General features: G+C 35.1%; 1 protein-coding gene across 2 annotated transcripts in view; it reads right to left on the minus strand.

The window, feature by feature from the left end:
• Positions 1 to 652: 652 nt before the first annotated feature.
• STK31 (serine/threonine kinase 31) overlaps positions 653 to 22,993 on the minus strand; it is an 87,034-nt gene continuing 64,693 nt past the window's right edge. The window contains exons 22-23 of one of the 2 annotated variants that reach the window (XM_059932755.1): positions 18,271 to 18,339; positions 653 to 858 (exon numbers count right to left, since the gene is read on the minus strand). In XM_059932755.1, coding sequence (XP_059788738.1) covers positions 697 to 858; positions 18,271 to 18,339 — 231 coding nt within the window. In that variant the 3' untranslated portion in view covers positions 653 to 696. The remainder of the gene's footprint in view (positions 859 to 18,270; positions 18,340 to 22,993) is intronic. The other variant, XM_059932756.1, reaches the window with a different exon arrangement.

Below are 22,993 nucleotides of genomic sequence, written 5' to 3' on the forward strand. Positions count from 1 at the left end.
CTTTACTACTCATCCTTTATGATTTAACTAAGGTAGTATCTCCTCCAGAAAGTTTCCATGACACCCCTCTTCCATAAGATGAGTATCCCTCCTGTGTAACCACATAAAATCTCTGCCCAGAACTATCATTAGATATTCTATACTGTGTTATGAAGATCTGTTTAGATCTCTAACTTTCTCAATAGATTTATGTGCTTTTTAAGTGTAAGAACCACGTTTAACTTATCTTTATATTCCCAAAACTGGGTACAAAGCATATGCCAACTATCATCTGTTAAACAAAAGTATTACCCTTCATAATGAGCTGGCCTACATACTGAAAGTCTGTGTAGGAGCCGTCCAACAATCTAATAACCTTTTTCTATTACAAGTAACATAGTCGGGCTATACAATTTCAAAAAGTTCAAAAAGTAACTACAGACAGAAAGTCCTTCCTTCACAACTCTAGTTAAATGAAATTTCAAAGTATACAATTTTTTTGCATAACCAAAAACATCTTTTATTTTCACAACTGGAATACCAAAGACACACCCAACTAGCTCCAGAACACTTCCAGATTTTTTTCTATTTATTTAACCAAACTAAACAAAGTTTTAAAAAGGAACATCTGCAACAACAAAAAAATATTGATCAATCAAATTTGGCTTCACCATATCTTGTCTTTTCCTTATCTTTATCCAAGTTCTCCACCTTTAATTATTCTTCCTCTTTTTTTGGGGTGTATTCAGTATCTTTTTCTGAGTTTGGAGTTGATTCCCCCTTTGGTAGCAAGAAACATTCAGCATTGAAAACTTGCTCAGCAGTCACTGAACTTCTACAATAGATCAAGCTACAGAGGAGGGATTTGACATTATCATCCTGTAAGAAAAAAGATGTTACAAAACAAAAATAAAATCAAAGCAAATGAATGAAAGGACAAACTTGTAATAAGTAAGGAGTATCCAATTCAAAAATACTTTTAATCAATGATACAGAGCTAAAATCAATTTTTCCTATTTAGGTTTTAAAAAATTTTTTACCAATATCAATGGTTTTTATTGGAAAAGGATTAATCCAGTATTAAAACAATGGAATCAAATTACAGGGAAATGTAAAAGGAAAAAGAAAAGAATCACAACTGAAATTTATCAAAAACAAGTGAAATTCACAAAAAAACCCTGTATATTTTACTTCCCATTTTCCTTCTTTTTTAGGGCACTAGCCAGAATTTGACACTTTGAAAATTTTACACTGAAGCTCCTCTGTCTGGAAGGGTAGCCTAACCTTTACTTCAACTGCTTCTGGTTTCACTTATGAAATGATCTCCTCTTGAAACATTTCTACCACCCCTAACACATTATCATCATTATTACGGATTTTATTATGTACCACAATTTCAAAGAACGTTATTTGTGTTACCACAAGTAAATAACATTATAATGTTCCTCTTCCACTAGTTCCGCCTCCCAAAGTATGCTTTTTTTCTTGCTCCCTATGATGAATCCAATCAGAGCACATTTCACACTGAATAAAACTCACCTATTTATTGGTAGTGTCCTCATTAGACTCTAAGATGCATAAGACCAGAAATCTTAGTTTCTCACTTCATCCCCAACAACAAGCACAGTGTCAGGGATATAGCAGGTATTCAGTATACATTTGCTAACTGAATGAATGCCAATGCTCATACTGAATTCTACAGAATATGTTTTTAAACGTATTTAAAGATAATACCTTTAGTAAGTATAAACTTGACTAAAAATTACAAAATCTAAATGAAAAAAACTAGCACACACTCTTGAAAGCCACAAAAATAGATTTAGAACAAATAGAAAATCATATCATGTTCTTGGACAAAAAGGATCTCATCAGTAATGAGCCAATTTTTAAGTTAATTTATAAGCTTTACCTGATTCCAATAACATACAATCAGTTTTTCCCCCTTGGAACTAGGTAAGTTAACTGTATAGATCTTTTATAAGAATGATAAGTGAGAACAGACATGAAAGTTCTGATACAGAGTATCAATAAGGAAGAAACTAGCCTTTCCAAGTATTAAAAGATATCATACAGTCTGTGAATTAAAGGAATATGGCAAAAGAATACGAATAAACACACCAATGGAACAAAACAGAAAAACTAAAAATACACTCTTGTGCAAATAAAATCTTATTATAAGAAATATGACATTTCTAATGGAAGAAGTGGATAACTTTTTAATAAAAGGTACTGGGACAACTGGACCCAATGGAAAAAAATAAGATAAGATCTATTCCTCACACCAAACACCAGGATAATTACAAATGTATCAAAAATCTAAATGTATAAAATAAAATTATCTAATTACTAGGAAAAAAGTCTTCTCAATTCCCAAAAGTAACTATAGACAAAAAATTTCTACCTTACGGTTATCCCTCTTGCAAATTATAAAATATTGTAAAATTATAAAACACAGCTAAAGAACAAAAACAAAAGCAATCTCTAAATGTCAAAACCAAAATTAAACAAATGAACTATGTGTCAGGTAACATAATCACACAGAAAATTATTTTAACTGACTTTAAAACAAGTATTTTGGCTATACAATCGTAGTGGGATAAGGATCTTGTGAGATACATCCTAAAGAAAGATCTTCAAAGAAATGTTAAAGTGTACTCAATAACCTTACTGTTTCTAATAATATCATTGTTATTTTCAAACTATCAAATTTATTTCAAGATGAAGCAATTACATAATTGTTAATATCATAAAAATGAATATTAGTATAAAAGGAAAGAGGAAATTTGTAATTAAAATTAAGTAAAAAGCCTATAATCTTGAATTTTATTTGGAAATACCTATACAAAATATGTATTCATTTTTCTTTTTCTAAAAAAAAAAATGAACTTCCAATAACAATGAACAACCTTTGCAACCCATATTTTTGTCTCTAAATTTCCTGCTAAAAGGATCCCAGGTTCCTTGGGAAAATGGCTAATTCCAGTTATTGGGCAAAGAATGTACAAGATAATAAGGGACATCTTATGCAAAAAGCAAGTTATAAAAGACAATTCAATTTGTGACAAAGGTCACAGGATCCATCTTGAATAGGGTTCTCAACGAATTAGAATTTGAGCAAAATACTTTTTTAAATGACTTCAACAAATTAAGACACATTAAAATATGTTTAAATCCACAAGATTATAATCATACCATTAAAACAAAATTTTAAAATTTGATTGATACCTTTTAGAGGTTGCCAAGACACCAACTAATTTTTCTTAAAATTTCTTTCCCTGAACAAACTAAAATGTAGGGTAACCCAATAATTGTTGAGACAAAGTTTATCAAAACATTTCAATTAATAAACACAGATGCAATAACAGAACTGGAAAATCACCAGTATTCAACAAAACAAAGTATCTAGAGGAGCATCACTAAATGATGCTAAAATTACTAGGCAGTGAATGGAAAAATTAAATAATGAATGGAACAGTTTAAGAGATAATGAATGAAACAGTTTAAGAGATCTTTGAGATAATATGAAGCATACCAACATTTGCATTATAGGAGTCCCAGAAAAAAAAGAGAAAGTGAAATGAGTTGACAATGTATTTGATGAAATTATGGCTGAATACTTCTCAAACCTGAAGAAGGAAACAGATATCCAGGTACAGGAAACACAGAGGGTCCCAAACAAAATGAACCCAAACAGACTCATACCAAGAGGTATCATAATTAAAATGTCAAAAGCGAAAGAGAAAGAATTATAAAGGCAACAAGAGAAAAAGAAAGCATCACATATGAGGGAACCCACATAAGGCTATCAGCTTATTTTTCTGTAGAAATTTTTCAGGCCAGAAGGGAGTGCAATAGCATATTCAGAGTAATGAAAGGGGAAAACCTTGAACCTAGGATACTCTACCCAGCAAGATTATCATTTAGAATTGAGGGAGAGATAAAGAACTTCTCAGACAAGAAAAGCTAACAGTTCATAGCTTAAAGAGTTTCCTCTAAATGGAAAAGAAAAGGCTGTAACAAGAAGAAAGAATCTACAGGAAAGGAAAAATCCCATTAGTAAAGGCAAATACATAGTAAAGGCTGGGGATAAACCACTTAAGCTGGTAAAAAGATTAAAAGACAAAAAATTCTAAAATCAACTGTAACTACAGAGAGTTAAGGGATAAACACAAAGATGTAAAATATGACATAAAACATACAAAATGCAGGGGAGGGGAGTAAAAATATAGATCTTTTAGAACCTGTTTGAACTTAAATAACTACCGGTTTAAAACAAGTAGATATAGTTATAGATCAGCATATATGTATACCATGGTAACCACAAATCAAAAACCTTCAACAGATACACAAAAACTAGAAAGAAAGAAACACAAGCAAACTACTAAAGAAAATCATCAAACCATAAGGGAAGAAATAAAAAGAGAAGAAATAAACAGAAAAGAACTGCAAAAATAACCAGAAAAAAAGTAACAAAATGGCAATAAGTACATACCTATCAATAATTATTTGAAATGTCAATGGACTAAATGCTCCAATCAAAAGACACAGGGTAGGGCTTCCCTGGTGGCGCAGTGGTTAAGAATCTGCCTGCCAATGCAGGAGACATGCGTTCGAGCCCTGCTCTGGGAAGATCCCACGTGCCGCGGAGCAACTAAGCCCGTGAGCCACAACTACTGAGCCTGTGCGTCTGGAGCCTGTGCTCCGCAACGGGAGAGGCCGCAACAGTGAGAGGCCCGCGCACCGCGATGAAGAGTGGATCCTGCTCACCGCCAACTGGAGAAAGCCCTCGCACAGAAACGAAGACCCAACACAGCCAAAAATAAATAAATAAATTTAAAAAAAAAAAAAAAAGACACAGGGTAGCTGATTGGATAAAAATTAAGGCCCATCTGTATACTGCTTACACAGAACTCACTTCAGAGCTAAAGAAGCACACAGACTGAAAGTAAGTGGATGGAAAAATCGTATTTCGTGCAAATGGAAACAACAAAAAAACTGGTGGTAGTAACTCTCATATCAGACAAAATAGACTTTAAAACAAACTCTGTAACAAAAGACAAAGAAAAGCATTAAAGGGATAAATAAAAAAAGAGGATATTACACTCATTAACATATATGCACCCAATACAGGAGCACCTAAATATATAAGGCAAATATGCATAACGGGAGAAACTGACAACAATACAGTAATAGTAGGGTACTTTAACACCCCACTTACATCAATGGATAGATAGATCATCCAAACAGAAAACCAAGAAGGCCACAGTGGTCTTACATGACACAATATACCAGTTAGACTTAATAAATATCTCCAGAACATTCCATCCAAAATCACCAAAATACATGCTTTTCAAATGCACATGGAACATTCTCCAGGACAGATCACATGCTAGGCCACAAAACAAGTCTCGACAAATTTAAGAGTTCAGAAATTATATCTAGCAGTTCTTCTAATCACAAAAGAAACTAGAAAAAAATTACAGAAAAAAAAATGGGAAGAGTACAAATATATGCAAACTAAACAACACGCTACTAAAAAACCAAGGAATAAAAGAGGAAATCAAAAAATAACTCGAGAGAACTGAAAATGGAAACACAACTTTCCAAAATCTATGGGATGTAACAAAAGCAGTTCTAAGAGGGACACTTATGGCAATGAAGACCTACCTCAAGTAACAAGAAAAATCTCAAACAACCTAACCTACAATCTAAAGGAATTAGAAAAAGAACAAATGAAGCTCAAAGTCAGTAGAGGAAGGAAGTAATAAATATCAGAGAGAGAATAAATAAAATTAAAAAATAATTAATGAAACCAAGAGATGGTTTTTTGAAAAGATAAACAAAACTGACAAACCTTAAGCCAGGTACATGAAGAAGAAAAGGGAGAGGCCCCAAATGAGAAGTGAAAGAGGAGAAATAACAACCAATACCATAGAGATACAAAAACAACAGAATACTACAAACAGTTTTATGCCAGTAAATTGGACAACTAGAAGAAATGGACAAATATCTAGAAACATAAAACCTAGGAAGACTGAGTTGGGAAGAAATAGATAATCTGAACAGACTAATCACCAGGAGTGAAAGTGAAACTGTAATTTAAAAAACTCCCCATATACAAAAATCCAGGAGCAGACAGCTTCACAGGTGAATTCCACCAAACATACAAAGAAGAGGTAATACCTGTCCTTCTCAAAGTATTCCAAAAACTTGAAGAGGATGGAACACTCCCAAATTCATTCTACAAGGCCACCACTGCCTTGATACCAAAACCAGACAAACACTCCATGAAAAAAGAAAATTTCAGGCCAATATCTCTGATGAATAGAGATGCAAATATCCTCAATAAAATACTAGCAAACCAAATCCAACAATAAAAAGGATCATATACTGTAATCAAGACGGATTTATTCCAGGTATGCAAGGATGGTTCAATATTTACAAATCAATCATTATGATACACCAGATTAACAAAAGGAAGGATAAAAATCACATGATCATCTCAGACACAGATAAAGCATTTGACAAAAATTCAACATCCATTCAGGATAAAAACTCTCATCAGAGTTTGTACAGAGGGAGCATATCTCAACGTAATAAAAGCCATTTATGACAAATCCACAGCTAACATCATACTCAATAGTGAAAAGCTGAAAGCCTTTCTTCTAAAATCAGGAACAAGACAAGGATGACCACTCTCACCACTTCTATTTACAACAGTATTGGAAGTCCTATCCATAGTAATCAGACAAGATAAAGAAATAAAAAACATATAAATTGGAAGGGAAGAAATAAAACTGTCACTATTTGCAAATGACATTACTATATATACAAAACCCTAAAGTCTCCACCAAGAAACTATTAGAACTAATAAAGGAATTTATTAAAGTTGAAAAATTCAGGATTAATATATAGAAATCTGTTTATTTTCTACACACTAGTAATGAAGTATCAGAAAGATAAAGCAAGAGAACAATCCCATTTAAAATCACATCAGGGACTTCCCTGGTGGTCCAGTGGTAAAGAATCGCCTTACACTGCAGGGGATGAGGGTCAGGGAACAAAGATCCCACATGCCACGGGGCAACTAAGCCCGCGCGCCACAACTACTGAGCTTGTATGCCTCAACTAGAGAGCCTGCATGCCGCAAACTACAGAGCCCATGCACTCTGGAACCCATGCACCAAAACAAGAGAGAAGGCCGCACGTCACAACAAAAGATCTCGCATGCCTCAACAAAGATCCCATGTGCTGCAACTAAGACCCGATGCAGCCAAAAATAACAAAATAAATAAATAAATAAAAAATCTTTTTAAAATAAATAAATAAAATCACATCAAAAAGAATGAAATACCTTGAAATAACCTTAACCAAGGAGGTGAAAGACCTATACTCTGAAAACTATAAAACTCTGATGAAGGAATCTGAAAATAATACAAAGAAGTGGAAAGATATACTATGTTCTTGGACTGTAAAAATTAATATTGTTAAAATGACCATACTACCTAAAGCAATCTAGAGATTTAATATAATCCCTATCAAAGCACCTATGACATATTTCACAGAAATAGAACAAATAATCCTAAAATTTATGTGGAACCAGAGGATAACCCAAATTGCCAAAGCAATCTTGAGAAAAAAGAACAAAGCTGGAAGTATCACACTCCCTGACTTCAGACTATACTACAAAGCCACAGTAATCAAAACAGCATGATAATGGCACAAAAAACAAAGACATAGGTCAATGGAATAGAATAGAGAGCCCAGAAATAAACCCATGCACCTACGATCAATTAATCTACAAAGGAGGCAAAAAAGAATACAACAGAGAAAAGACAGTCTCTTCAATAAGTGGTGCTGGAAAACTGGTCAGCTACATGTAAAAGAATAAAATTAGAACATTCTCTAATACCATATACAAAAATAAATTCAAAATGGATTAAAGACCTAAATGTAAGACCCGAAATCATTAAACTCCTAGGGGAAAACATAGGCAGAACATTCTGTGACATAAACCCCAGCAATATGTTTTTTGGGTCTATCTCCTAAAGCAAAGGAGATAAAAGCAAAAATAAGCAAACAGGACCTAATTAAACTTAAAAGCTTTTGCATAGCAGAGGAAATCATTGACAAAATAAAAAGACAACCTACTTAATGAGAGAAAATATTTACAAATGATATGACAGATAAGGGGTTAACATCCAAAATAAATAAACAGCTCATACATCTCAACATCAAAAAAACAAACCCATTTTAAAAACGGGCAGAAGACCTGAAAAGACATATTTCCAGAGAAGACATACAGATGGCCAACAGGCACATGAAAAGCTGCTCAACATCACTAATCATCAGAGTAATGCAAATGAAAACGAGACATCACCTCACACCCATCAGAATGGCCATCATCAAAAAGAACACAAATAACAAATGCTGGAGAGAGTGTAGAGAAAAGGGAACCCTCCTACACTGTTGGTGGGAGGGTAAATTGGCACAGCCACTGTGCAAAACAGTATGGAGGTTCCTCAGAAAACTAAAAATAGAACTACCATATGATCTAGCAATTCCATTCCTGTGTATATATACAAAAAAAAAATGAAAACAATTCAAAAAGATACATGCACCCCAATGTTCATAGCAGCATTATTTACAATTGCCAATATATGGAAGCAACATAAGTGCCCACTAACATATGAATGGATAAAGAAGATGTGGTATATATATTCAATGGAATATTACTCAGCCATAAAAAATAATGAAATTTTGCCATTTGCAATAACATGGATGGACTTGGAGGGTATTATGCTAAGTGAAACAAGTCAGACAGAGAAAGACAAATACTGTATGATATCACTTATATGTAGACTCTAAAAAAATAAATTAGTGAATATAAGAAAAAAGAAACAGAATCACACATATAGAGAATAAACTAGTAGTTACGTTTATTGGAGAGGGGAGGGACGAGGGGCAGGATATGGGTAGGGAACTCGGAGTTACAAACTACTATGTATAAAATACATAAGCTACAAGATATATTGTACAACACAGGAAATATGGCCAATATTTTATAATAGCTATACATGGAACATAACCTTTAAAAATTGTGAATCACTATGTTGTACACCTGAAAACACATATAATACTGTACATCAAATATACTTCAATAAAAAAATAAAGTGAAAATGCAACCCACAGAATGGGAGAAAATATTTGCAAATCATCTACCTAATAAAGGACTTGTATTTAGAATATAAGGAACTCTTACAACTCAGTAATATAAAGATAACCCAATTTAAAAATGATCAAAAGTTCTGAATACACATTTCACCAAGAAATATATATATATACAAACGGCCAATAAGGAAATGAAAAAATGCTCAACATCATTAATCATCAGGGAAATGCAAATTGAAACTACAACGAGATATTACTTCACACCTACTAAGATGGCTAGAAGCAAAAAGTCAGGTAAAAAACAAGTGTTGGGGAGGATAAAAACTTGGAATCTTGCCGGATACACTGCTGATGGAAATTTAAAATGGTTGCAGCCACTTTGGGAAACAGTCCGGCAGTTCCTCAAACAACTAAACACAGAGTTACAGTTTGACCCAGAAATTCCACTCTGAGGTACATACCTAAGAGAAATGAAAACATATGTCCGCAGAGAAACCTGTATACCAATGTTTACAGCAGCATTATTCGTAATAGCCAAAAGGTAGAAACAACCCAAATGTCTACCAACAGACAAAAGGATAAATAAAATGTGGTAAATCCACACAATGGAATATTATTTAGCCATTAAAAGGAGTAAGTACTGATACACACGAAAACTTGGATAAACCTTGAAAACATTATGCTAAATTAATGAAGCCAATCATAAAAGTTTACATATCATATGATTCCATTCATATGTATGTCGAGAATAGAAAAGAGACAAATAGTACGTTAGCAGTCATTTAGGACTGGTGTGGCTGGATAGTGACATAGAGTGTCCATAACTAAGGAATATGGAATTTCTTTTTGAGGTAATGAAAATGTTCTAAAACTGACTGTGGTGATAGTTTGCATGCATCTTTCAATATACTAAAAATCATTGAGTTGTAAACTTTAAATGGGTGAACTGTAAGGTGTTTAAGTTATTTCTCAATAAAGCTATTTAAAAATGATCATAAAACTTTACTGAAAGACATGCCATATTTCATTTAACATAAGGGACACTAAAACACTAAGGAATTAAAATACTCCCAATAAAACTATGAACCATGATAAAAAGACTTCGATTATGAGAAATAGCCCAACTTCAGAGATAATAAATTGTTTTAAAAAATAGTAATACTGGGACTTCCCTGGTGGCTCAGTGGTTAAGAATCCACCTGCCAATCAATGGAGGGGACACGGGTTCGAGACCTGGTCCAGGAAGATCCCATATGCTGCGAAGCAACTAAGCCCATGTGCCACAACTACTGAGCCTGTGCTCCTAGAGCCCGCAAGCCACAACTACTGAAGCCCGCATGCCTAGAGCCCATGCTCCACAACAGGAGAAGTCACTGCAATGAGAAGCGCACGCACCGCAACAAAGAGTAGCCCCTGCTCACCACAACTAAAGAAAGCCAGAGCACAGCAACAAAGACCCAACGCAGCCAAAATAAATGAATACATAAACGTTCCTTTAAAAAATAATAATAATAATATTGTATTTATATTTGAAAGTTCCTAGGAGAGTAGATCTTAAAAGTTCTCATCACACACACAAAAAAAATTTTGTAACTATTATGGTCATAGATGTTAACTAGACTTACCGTGGTGAGCATTTTCACAATGTATATAAATATTGAACCATTATGTTGAATGCTTAAAGCTAATATAATGTTATATGTTAATTATACCCCAATTTTTAAAAATGAAAAAAAGAATCAATTTTTGCTACATGATATATGCACCTTTGAATATAATTAAAACTACTTATGAAATTATTTAGAACAAAAAATATTAGTAATAATAATAAAATCTATCTTACAATCAATACAATAAAAAGTAAAATAATAATGTCCTAAACAAATGGAAAGCTATTATTTTCCCAATCACAAAAATAGTGTATCATTAAGATAGCAACTCTCCTTCAAATTAACCTATAAATTCAATATACTTTCAAAGTCTCAACAGTGTTTTTCAGAAGACTTATTAACAAGTTGGTGCCAAATTTCACATGGAAAAATAAAGTGACAGGAATAGTCAAGGCAATGTTAAAGAAAAATGTGAGGAAGGAAAGCCAATGCCCTCTACAAAGATACAGCATTTAAAATAGTGTAGTGCCAGCACAGGGATCAATAGTCAAAGAACAGAATAGGCCCAAAATAGATTCATGAATACATGGAAATTTGATACAGCATAGACTGGCATTATTAATCAGTGGGAAATGACTGATTATTGAATAAATGGTGCTGGGTCAACTATTTATCCACATATAATAAGATAAAATTAGATCCTTAACTTCGTATCATACACAAAAATTGATTTGAGAAGGATTAAAAATATAAACGGGAAATGGAGGGAAAAGGCAGGTCCAAGAAATAGCAGATGAAGATCTTTTAACCAGAAAAAATATAATAAAGCAAGATTCATTCATTCAAAAATATTTATTAAGGTCCTACTATGTGTAAAGCACTGCTACAGACACTGGGGATACAATGCTGCATAATACAAAGTCCCTGCTTTATTGAGCTTACAGACCAAATATAAATTTTTTAAAAACTTAATGAAACAATCTATTTTTAAAAGGATACATACACAGACTTTTATAGAAAGATTCACAAACTAGCAATAACAAGTGTTTCTAGGGAAGGGACTTGGATAGCTGACGGAATACGAATAGAGAGATTTCTAACAGCATGTTCTTCCTCTTGTAACTCTTGAATTTTGCATCATACACGTTATGTGAAGGAACAACTATTTGAAGGAACTAACCTTATAATAAATCTAAGAGTTGTACAATAGTGAAATGGGTTTCTCCAAACTTAAAGGTATTTAAGCAGAGAATGAAGGCCATCTGTTAGGGATATTATTGAAGAAATTCTCCCAGGGGGCTGGGGACAAGTGAATTAATTATCCTCTAATACCTCTTTCATTGCATAATTCCATGATTTCTCTCCATTTGTGACATGGGCCCTGCTATGTCCAGACAAGAGCTCCCTCATTTGTTTGATAACTATGTGTGAGCACAAAATGTGGGTAAAGACAACACCATTCCCAGCACTAATGGCTGCCTCAGATAGAAGCAAATACTGCACATGCCAAGTATTCTTCTAACTTAATGTCCACACATAGCTACCCACATTAAAGAGAGACTTCTTGTGTTTATTCATCTTCCTTACACATACACCTAGCAGAGTGTCTAGCACATGGCTGACAGATTACAACCTGTCGTAGGCAGACCCCTAAGATGTCCTCCAGTCAGCCCTACTTCCCAGTATTCATTTTGTTACATTATCCCATCCCTTCGAGTATAGGCTTGACCTAGTGAAATGCCTCTAACAAAGAGAAAAAGTGATGGATATCACATCCATAAGTTGGTTATGAAAAACTGTGACTTATGTCTAACTAACAGACTCTTTTCTACTGCTTTCTCTGCTTATGCACTTTGATGAGAAAAGTTGCCATGATGGAAATACGGCAACCTCTGGTCAACAACTAGAGAGAAACTAATTCTGCCAACAACTATGTGAGCCTGGAAACAGATCCTTCCTCAGTCGACCTTTAAGATAACTACAGCCCACCCAACAACTTGACTGCAGCCTATGAAAGGACATGAAGTAGAGGATCCAAATAAGCTGCACTCAGACTCCTGGCTCACAAACTTTTAAGACAATAAATGTGTGTTAAATCACTAAGTTTCCAGATAATTTGTTACAGGGTAATTTTTCTATCAAACCTGAAAGAACGTGAGAGTTTCAAGTGTTCGCTTTGGGTGAAGCTGTAACCTCTAACTGTTATTTTTCTAATGGCAAAAACTCTGTATCATACGCTTTTCAAAAATGTAAAACATTATCAACCTTCTTCGTTATCCCATTCTATAGAGATGGCCAGTAGGTGTAATGAATAGTTTCATAATCTCCCAAAAGTTGTCTCCAATGTTTTTTACTACTGCCCAAGAAGTGGGGCAAAACTCCTTAATAATCATTCCTAATGTGTGTTTAAAAATTAATTTCATGGGCTTCCCTGGTGGCGCAGTGGTTAAGAATCCTCCTGCCAGGGCAGGGGTCACCAATTCGAGCCCTGGTCCGGGAAGATCCCACATGCCACAGAGCAACTAAGCCCGTGTGCCACAACTACTGAGCTTGCACTCTAGAGTCTGTGAGCCACAACTACTGAAGCCGGCGTGCCTAGAGCCTGCGCACCACAATGAAGAGTAGCCCCCACTCACCACAACTAGAGAAAGCCCGCGTGCAGCAATGAGGACCCAATGCAGACAAAAATAAAGTAAATAAAATAAATAGATAAATTTATTTAAAAAATTAATTTCATGGGATAATAGTAGGTACTACAAAACAAAAAAATTTTTCGGTCAAATAAGAGACCATATAGAGTTAAACAAAACTGTGTGTGTTCCTTCATTGCAGTTCAAACTACCAAAAGAATATGAGGTCATGTCAGCTGGAAGGAAGAAATAAAACTGTCTTCGTTCATAGATGGCATGACTGTCTATGTAGAAAATTTGAAAGCATCAAAAAAACACCTAGAACTAGTTCAGTGATTATAGAAAATTTGTAGGCTATAAGGTTAATATACAAAATTCAATCATTTTCCTATATACCAGCAATGAACAAGTAGAATTTGAATTTAAAAACACAACACCATTTATATTCATACCCTCCAATATTAAATACTTGAGTAGAAATCTAATAAAATATGTACAGGATCTATTTGAGAAAAAAATTATAAAACTCTGATGAAAGACATTAAAGAACTAAATAAATGGTTATTCCATGCTCATGGAAAAAAAACGAATATTGTCAAGATATCAATTCTTCCCAACTTCATCTATAGATTCAATGCAATCTCAATCAAAATCCCAGCAAGTCATTTTGTGGATATCAACAAAATGATGCTAATGTTTACACTGAGAGGCAAAAGCCCCAGAATAGCCAATACAAAATTAAAGGAAAAGAATAAAGTTAAAGGACTGTTACTACCCAACTTCAAAACTCACTGTAAAGCTACAGTAGTCAAGACTATGTGGTATTAGTAAAAGAATAAACAAATAGATCAGTGGAACAAAACAGATCCACATAAATATAGACAACTGATCTTTGACAAAGGAGAAAGGGCAATACAACGAAGAAGATAGTCTTTTCAACAAATGGTACTGGAACAACTGGACATCCACATGCAAAAAAATGAATCTAGACACAGATCTTATACCTGTCACAATAATTAACTCAAAAAGGATCACAGACCTAAATGTCAAATGCAAAACTATAAAACTCCTAGAAAACACAGGAGAAAATATAGATGAAACTGGGTTTCGCAACGATTTTCAAGATACAACACCAAAAGCACAATCCATGAAAGGAAAGAATAAACTGGACTGCATTAAAATTTAAAATTTGTTCTGCAAAAGACACATTCAAGAAAATTAGAAGACAACCACAGATTGTGAGAAAATATCTGCAAAAGACGTATCTGATAAAAGACTGTTATTCAAAATATACAGAGAACTCTTAAAACTCAACAATAAGAAAACATGATTAAAAAATGCGCCAAAGACCTTGCCAAATACCTCACCAAAGAAGATATACAGATGGCAAATAAGCATATGAAAAGATGCTCCACATCACATGTCACCAGGGAAAAGTAAATTCAAGCAATGAGATACTAGTACACATCTATAAGAATGGCCACAATCCAAAACACTGACTGAATGCTAGTAAGGCTGTGGAGCAACAGGAGCACTTATTCATTGCTAGTGGCAATCAAAAATGGTACAGCTTAGAAGACAGTTTGGCAATTTCTTTAAAAACTAAACTATTTAAATATATTATTACCATACAATCCAGCAACTGCACTCCTTGGTACTCACCCAAGGAAGTAAAAAACTTATGTCCACACAAAAACCTGCACATGGATGTTTACTGCAGCTTTATTCATAATTGTCAAAACCTGGAAACAACCAAGTTGTCCTTCAGTAGGTGAAGAGATAAATAGATTGTGGAACATTCAGACAATGGATCAGGCTAAAAAGAAATGAGCTATCAAGCCATGAAAAGACATAGAGGAAACTTATGTGCATATTATTAAGTGGAAAAAGCCAATCTGAAGAGGCTACATACTGTATGATTCCAACTATATGACATTCTGGAAAAGGCAAAATTATGAAGACAGGAAAAATATCAGTCTCCAGGTGTTTGGAGAAAGTAGAGATGAAAAGGTAGAGCACAGAGGATTTTTAGGGCAATGAAAATACTGTGTATGATATTATAATGGTAGATACATGGCATCATACATGTGTTCAAACCTGTAAGAATGTACAACACCAAGAGTGAACCCTAATTTAAGCTATGGACTTTAGGAAATAATGATGTATCAATGTAGGTATCAATTGCAACAAATGTATAACTCTGGTAGGGGATGTTGATAATGGATAAACTGCATATATGGGGGAAGGAAACCTATGGGAAATCTCTACCTTCTCATTTTTGCTGTGAATCTAAAACTGCTCTTAAGAAAATAAAGCCATAAAAGCAGTTGTAGAACATAAAATATTCTCTTTTAAAATAAAATGGCGAGAGAACTTTTACAGTCTGATCATTATGATTTTTTTAACATCTTTATTGGAGTATAATTGCTTTACAATGCTGTGTTAGTTTCTGCTGTATAACAAAGTGAATCAGCTATATGTATACATATATCCCCATATCCCTTTCCTCTTGCATCTCCCTCTCGCCCTCCCTATCCCACCCCTCTAGGTGGTCACAAAGCACGGAGCTGATCTCCCTGGGCTATGCAGGTGCTTCCCACTAGCTGTCTATTTTACATTTGGTAGTGTATATATGTCAATGCTACTCTCTCACTTTGTCCCAGCTTGCCCTTCCCCCTCCCCGTCCTCAAGTCCATTCTCTACGTCTGTGTCTTTCTTCCTGTCCTGCCCCTAGGTTCATCAGAACCATTTTTATTTTTTTAGATTCCATATATATGTGTTAGCATACGGTGTTTGTTTTTCTCTTTCTGACTTACTTCACTCTGTATAACAGACTCTAGGTCCATCCACCTCACTACAAATAACTCAATTTCATTTCTTTTTATGGTTGAGTAATATTCCATTGTATATGTGTGCATCTTCTTTATCCATTCATCTGTCGATGGACACTTAGGTTGTTTCCATGTCCTGGCTATTGTAAATAGTGCTGCAATGAACATTGTGGGACATGACTCTTTTTGAATTATGGTTTTCTCAGGGTATATGTCTAATAGTGGGATTGCTGGGTCATATGGTAGTTCTATTTTCAGTTTTATAAGGAACCTCCATACTTTTCTCCATAGTGGCTGTATCTATTTACATTCCCACCAACAGTGCAAGAGGGTTCCCTTTTCTCCACACCCTCTCCAGCATTTATTGTTTGTAGAGTTTTTTGATGATGGCCATTCTGACCGGTGTGAGGTGATACCTCATTGCAGTTTTGATTTGCATTTCTCTAATGATTAGTAATGTTGAGCATCCTTTCATGTGTGTGTTGGCAATCTGCATATCTTCTTTGGAGAAATGTCTATTTAAGTCTTCTGCCCATTTTTGGATTGGGTTGTTTGTTTTATTTATATTGAGCTGCATGTATATTTTGAAGATTAATCCTTTGGAAACACAAAAGAGCCTGAATAGCTAAAGCAATCTTGAGAAAGAAAAACGGAGCTGGAAGAATCAGGCTCCCTGACTTCAGACTACACTACAAAGCTACAGTAATCAAGACAATATGGCACAAGAACAGAAAATATAGATCAATGGAACAGGATAGAAAGCCCAGAGATAAACCCATGCACATATGGTCACCTTACCTTTGATAAAGGAGGCAAGAGTATACAATGGAGAAAAGACAGCCTCTTCAGTAAGTGGTGCTAGGAAAACTGGACAGGTACACGTAAAAGGATGAAATTAGAACACTCCCTAACACCATACACAAAAATAAACTCCAAATGGATTAAAGACCTAAATGTAAGGCCAGACACTATAAAACTCTTAGAGGAAAACATAGGCAGAACACTCTATGACATAAATCACAGCAAGATCCTTTTTGACCCACCTCCTAGAGAAATGGAAATAAAAACAAAAATAAACAAATGGGACTTAATGAAACTTAAAAGCTTTTGCACAGCAAAGGAAACCATAAACAAGACGAAAAGACAATCCTCAGAATGGGAGAAAATATCTGCAAACGAAGCAACTGACTAAGGATTAATCTCCAAAATATACAAGCAGCTCATGCAACTCAGTATCATTATACTTTTATAGACATGTTTACTGCCATATTTAACTCCTTAATATCTAGTCACACTGGGGACTATTCCATTTCAATGGATTTTAATACTTTCATGTCTTAGTTCAGGCTACTGTCTTTACCTGAAATGCCCATCATCTCATTCTAACTCTCATAAAATCCTAATTCAATGTTGAAGATTCATCTCAAATAACTATTTGGTGGCATTTTTGAACAGCCTCTTCCCTCCCCTTTTTTCTGCCAAATTAAATATCAGCTCCCTCCAGGGTACTTTCTTAATATTCTATATATAAATATTGGTTGTTTACTTGTTCACATTTCTAAATTATTAACTCCTTCAATGCTGTAATCCTAAAAAGCAGCACCTAGTTCAATTCCTGATATAGAAGATACTCAAAATAGGTTGTCTGTATACATATATATATATATTGATCTCAAAGCAGTATGAATGACACAGATGTATGACAAAGAAAAGATACAGCCAGGTACTTATAAAAAGTAGTAAAACACTAATTTTAATATAATATGATCTTTGAAGATATAGCAAAGACTGTTTTTCCTTAATTATTACACAGATTACATATACAATTTGTGTGACAAACATACAATCCAGTAGTACTCTCTAGCAGTAATTTTCTGGCAATGGTGTAAGTACTGCACTTAAATTTTTTCAATACTTCTTTACTGTGAATGCTATTTTGTAGTCTTACAAAAATAAGAGGACATCTTCAGTCAAATATTTAAGTTTATATTACTGCTACACACCTATATCACAGGTTTCCAACCAGTAAATGACAAAAAGGTAACATACCAAATGAAACTGATCCACCTTCGGGATTCCATCCTCATTTGTCTCAAATTCCTGATTTTGAACAGAAAGCTGTTAAAGAGAATGAGAATGAATAAGTTCCCAATGTACCAAACTACCGATCCTATAGCAGAGGCCAATCTGGAACTTTTCAGGTTCTAGAGAGAAGAGCAGAGCTCAAAGAAAGCACATTAGTTCTTGCAGGATAAAAAAACTTTCATAATAACAACTACCAAACAGTCCCTGGGGCTCCTAACATATTAATCAGAGTTGATGCACACACTATAAGCACTTTTAATACTTACTCACTTTACAAGCAAATATATTAAAATTTTGTAGCACTCCCATTCATGGTTCTACTTTATGTCTACAACCATTTTCTTCTTTCTTCTCATCTTCAATTTATAATATCTTGCTCTGTTTTCAAGTACCTCTGCGAACTGCCTTATATCCTTTCTGGCACAAGGTAAGGTATTTAATAAATTAAGGTAAAGTCAGCCAAAAGGAAGGCATATATACACAAGGCTGAAACTCTGGCAAGAGGACTAGATTACTCTCATAAATGTAAGAACTGCAACTAACAGGTGGTTCCAGAAGCTATGAGAGTAAACACCACCACCCAAGGAAGGGCTGTACAGTGAAAACTTTAGTAGGATGTGGGCTAAATCCTTGGGAACACTAACATTTAACAGATAGGCAGTAAAGAGGAGTAAAAGAAATGCCCAGTCACAGAGGCAAAAGAACTTAGAAGGTACTGTGTCATAGAAAACAATGGGTAAAGTAATTACTGTGGATTTTTTTTCTGATAGATCAGACTTAACCGTATTTTTAGGCTAAAGGAAAGGCAAAGAATAAAAAGAAAAGAAATAGACTAAAGATACAGTAAAGACAGAAGAATGGTAAAAGTGAGGTATTAGAACAGGAGAGAGAATGGGATCAAGGTCACATGCAGATGGCTTGCACTAGAGAAGGAGCACTTTAATTCTCTGAGATAGGAGTAGAAGACAGAAGACCAGGTAAAGAGGTGACCAGTTTGTAGACAGAAGCACTGAAATTTTATGGAAAGCACATATCATGATCTCAGTTTAAAAAAAAAAATTAAGAGGCAAGGTCTACTGAAAAGAATGGGTATAAGATTTAGGTAGGGGCTTGAGGAAAGCAGTAAAAGGTTTAGAGTAATCGTTGAGGGAAATTTGAGAATGAACTAGCTGTGGGCAGGTGAAAGGACTAAAAGAAAGCACTGAGGACCTAACAGAAGTAAGACTGATATGGTGGTGACATTCTGCAAAAGCATTCAGTTCCCAAGGTGTTCCAGGGGTCCCATTCCATACCAGTCTTCCCTCTTAAAATAAAATCTGAATAAAACATAACCAACAAACCTAAGAAGACTCTGAAAAGTGGAAATAAGAAGCTAAAATGGAAAGAAGAAAGCGAAGTGGCTAGGAACCTTAGGATTTAAGAAATGACACAATGGTGAATTCCCTGGGTTTTATTTTTGGCTCTCCTATATCCCACAATGGATGCTAGAGAAGCCTGCAACCCAGAAATGGCAAGAGCCACAGACCAAAATAGCCCCAAGAAAAGCCTGCTCCATCTAGCTAAAGGACTGTGAATAGGGTAGTCTAGCAGAACAGAAAACCTTTTTGGTAACAGCCTCTATTCCAGCCAAACACCAAAGGAAAAACTGTGTCAGCGGGGCTGAGGGGGGAGCTGAACTCCCACCCGTACTCATCAGCAAAAAGGCAGAACAAGGTTGTATGTGATGGCACTAGTTGGCAATCTACTCCCAGGGGTACTGTCAGTGGGACCCAGTGGGGAGCTATCTTCTACTACCACTCAACAGCAACAAAGTGGAAAAAGCAGTGTGAGGCAGTGTTAGCCAGCACTCTGTTTTGCCCTCTCTGCTCCCCAAGTGACAGGAGGACCCAGTGGGAAATGAAACTTATACCCTCACCAGGTAGCAACAAGGTACAAGGAGGTGGAATAAGGTAGTGGTAAAGCAGTAATAGTTTAACACATTGCTCCTCCTGCTCCCTGCACTCAATAGAGAGATGAATTTCCACTCCCAACCATCAGGAACGAGAAGAGGCAAAGTAATACAAATCAGCATTCCACTTTTGCTGAGGTGGTGTCAGCAGAGCTCAATGGGGAGCTGAAGATCTAAACTCATCTGAAACTGTACACTACACCTAAACAAGGTAACTGTCTGCAGAAAATGAAGATTAAATAGGATGCAGAGTCTCAGAACATAATACCCCAAATGTTCAGGCTACAATCAAAAATCACACGTCAAATTTAAAACCAACAAAATCTTAAATGACAAAAAGACAATCAACAGAAGACATCAAGATGACACAGATGCAAGGATTATCTGACAAGGATTTTAAAGGAGCCATCATAACAATGCTTAGAGATCAATTTGAAACATGCATGAAAGAAAAAAAAATAGAAAGCCTCAGCAAAGAAGACAGAAGATATAGAGAAAACCAAATAGAAATTTTAGAAATGAAAAACAACAACAGAACAACAGAAATAACTCACTGGATTGGCTCAACAGTAGAATGAATATGACAGAGGAAAGCACTGATGAAACTGAAGATAGAATAACAGAAAATATCCGGATTGAACAACAGAAAGAAAATGAACACAGCCTCAGGAACCTGTGGGACAATAACAAATGATCCAAAATTTGTATCATCAGAGTCTCAGAAAAAAAGGAGAAAGAATGTAGGACTAACAAAATAGTTATATGAATAACAGCTGAACCAAATTTCACAAATTTGTTAAAAACATAAACAAACTGAAGAAACTGAGCAAACCCCAAAGAGAGTAAACCCAAAGAAATCCGTGCTAAGACACATCATAATCAAACTTCAGAAAACTAAAAACAAAGAAAAGTCTTAAAAACAGGTGGAAAGAAACATCACATTACCTATAAGAGGATAATGATTCAAATGACAGTGGAGTTCTCATGAGAAACCATGAAGGCCCAATGAAAGTGGCACAGCATTTTTGAAGCACTGAAAGAAAAGAACTATAAACCCAGAATTCTGTACACAGCAAAAAATATCCTTCAGAAATGAAGGTGCAATTAAGATGCTCTCAGATGAAGGAAAACTAACAATTTATCACCAGCAGACTTACCTTGAAAGAATGGCTAAAGTAAGTTCTTAAAATAGAAAGGAAATGATAAAAGAATAAATACTGAAACATCAGGAATGAAAAAAAGAACAATTGAAAAGAGTAAAAATATGGGTAGATATTATAGATAATCCTCATAAATAACACACTTTGAGAAGTGAACTCCAAGCTCTCTGCACTTGGATCCAATAAGAAAGCAATAATGAGTCTGAGGTTCTTGGTTGGGTCTCAAAGGAGGTCCAGAAACACATGAAATTCCTGCACAGAGGAGGGCATTAGAGATGTTAGTGGCTCCATCCAGCCTGGAAGCCTTAATCCTCCTACATCCAATTCTGTAATAATGAGATCCATTCCACTCAGTCTGCTTAATTACGATATTAGCATCACTTCCAGATTTTAGGGGGCTGCCACTCATTTTCCTTCTCTTGAGATTTCTCTTAATTGGAATATTTGTGAAAGGCACTCATCATAGGCCACATTAGCTGGGTCTAAAGGAATGACAGATATGGAATATTACTTTTCCCCTTGTCTCTTAGTTGGGGATTAAACATCAAAACGAAGCATAATGTATAAAAAGTACACCTGACCTCTAAACAGGAGTGTTACTCACATCCATGCAAGGCTTTCTAAAAGGAGGACTTCTCACCAAAGAGCTCATAGAAGACAAGGTTAGAGATGCCTTAATAGGGCACTGTAAAATGTAAGGGACTTCATTGTAATCAGTGCAATGACACTTATTAGTAACTTATTTCCAAAGCCTGGGTCCCTTCAGCAATTGTTCATCATTGGCTTCAGTGAAGACTGCACATTCAAGGCTTAATATGTGATGTGAATGCAGAAGGTGGTCTTGAACACAGCCTCAAGTCACTGAAATTCTGAGATGGGACGTTACTTAAGAAGTGATGGCCTTCTCTGACTTTCACATGCCTCACGTCTACACTTAGGATGATGATGTGCTCCCTCACATGGTTGCTTAGGAGGATGCAATGAGATGAAGTTCATAAAGCACTTATTAACTAAGTTCCAAACATGCACTATGTGCTCCCAGCAAGGGAGGATGTTATCACCATGTTATAAATACACATAATAATGTCCTTAAATTAATAAATATAATGTTTGGTCATACTCTGGAGAAAAATCAAATATATGTGCCTTTTATAGAAATTAGTCTCACAAAGAAATAAAACCTTAAAAAAATAGACTATTTTAAAAATCATATATAGCAGACCACAAAACATATCTAGAAACGAGGGTTGTCTAAAGAGGCTAAAGAGATGAATAGGAGTCAAAGGGGATACAGGGTAGCCTAGATGTTATATGATGGGATCCAACGCTGAAGAAGAAAGGAAGAGAAGCTAGGAGGTTGCTGATAGACTAGGGAGAAAGGGAAGACAGTGGACAAAACATATTGGAGATTTAAGAGCAGTTATAGTAAAATGAGAGGATAGGAAGTCCTGTCCAGATAAAAATATACTGGATTGGATTCTTTACTTTTGTAAAAGAAAAACTATAGGGAATCACAAAATCCTGGTTTCGGAAGGTAATTGAAACTGCATGAAGGTATGGGTCTCAAATTGTTAACGAG

The sequence above is a fragment of the Balaenoptera ricei genome, chromosome 9, assembly GCF_028023285.1.
Source record: "Balaenoptera ricei isolate mBalRic1 chromosome 9, mBalRic1.hap2, whole genome shotgun sequence".
Classification (NCBI taxonomy): domain Eukaryota; kingdom Metazoa; phylum Chordata; class Mammalia; order Artiodactyla; family Balaenopteridae; genus Balaenoptera; species Balaenoptera ricei.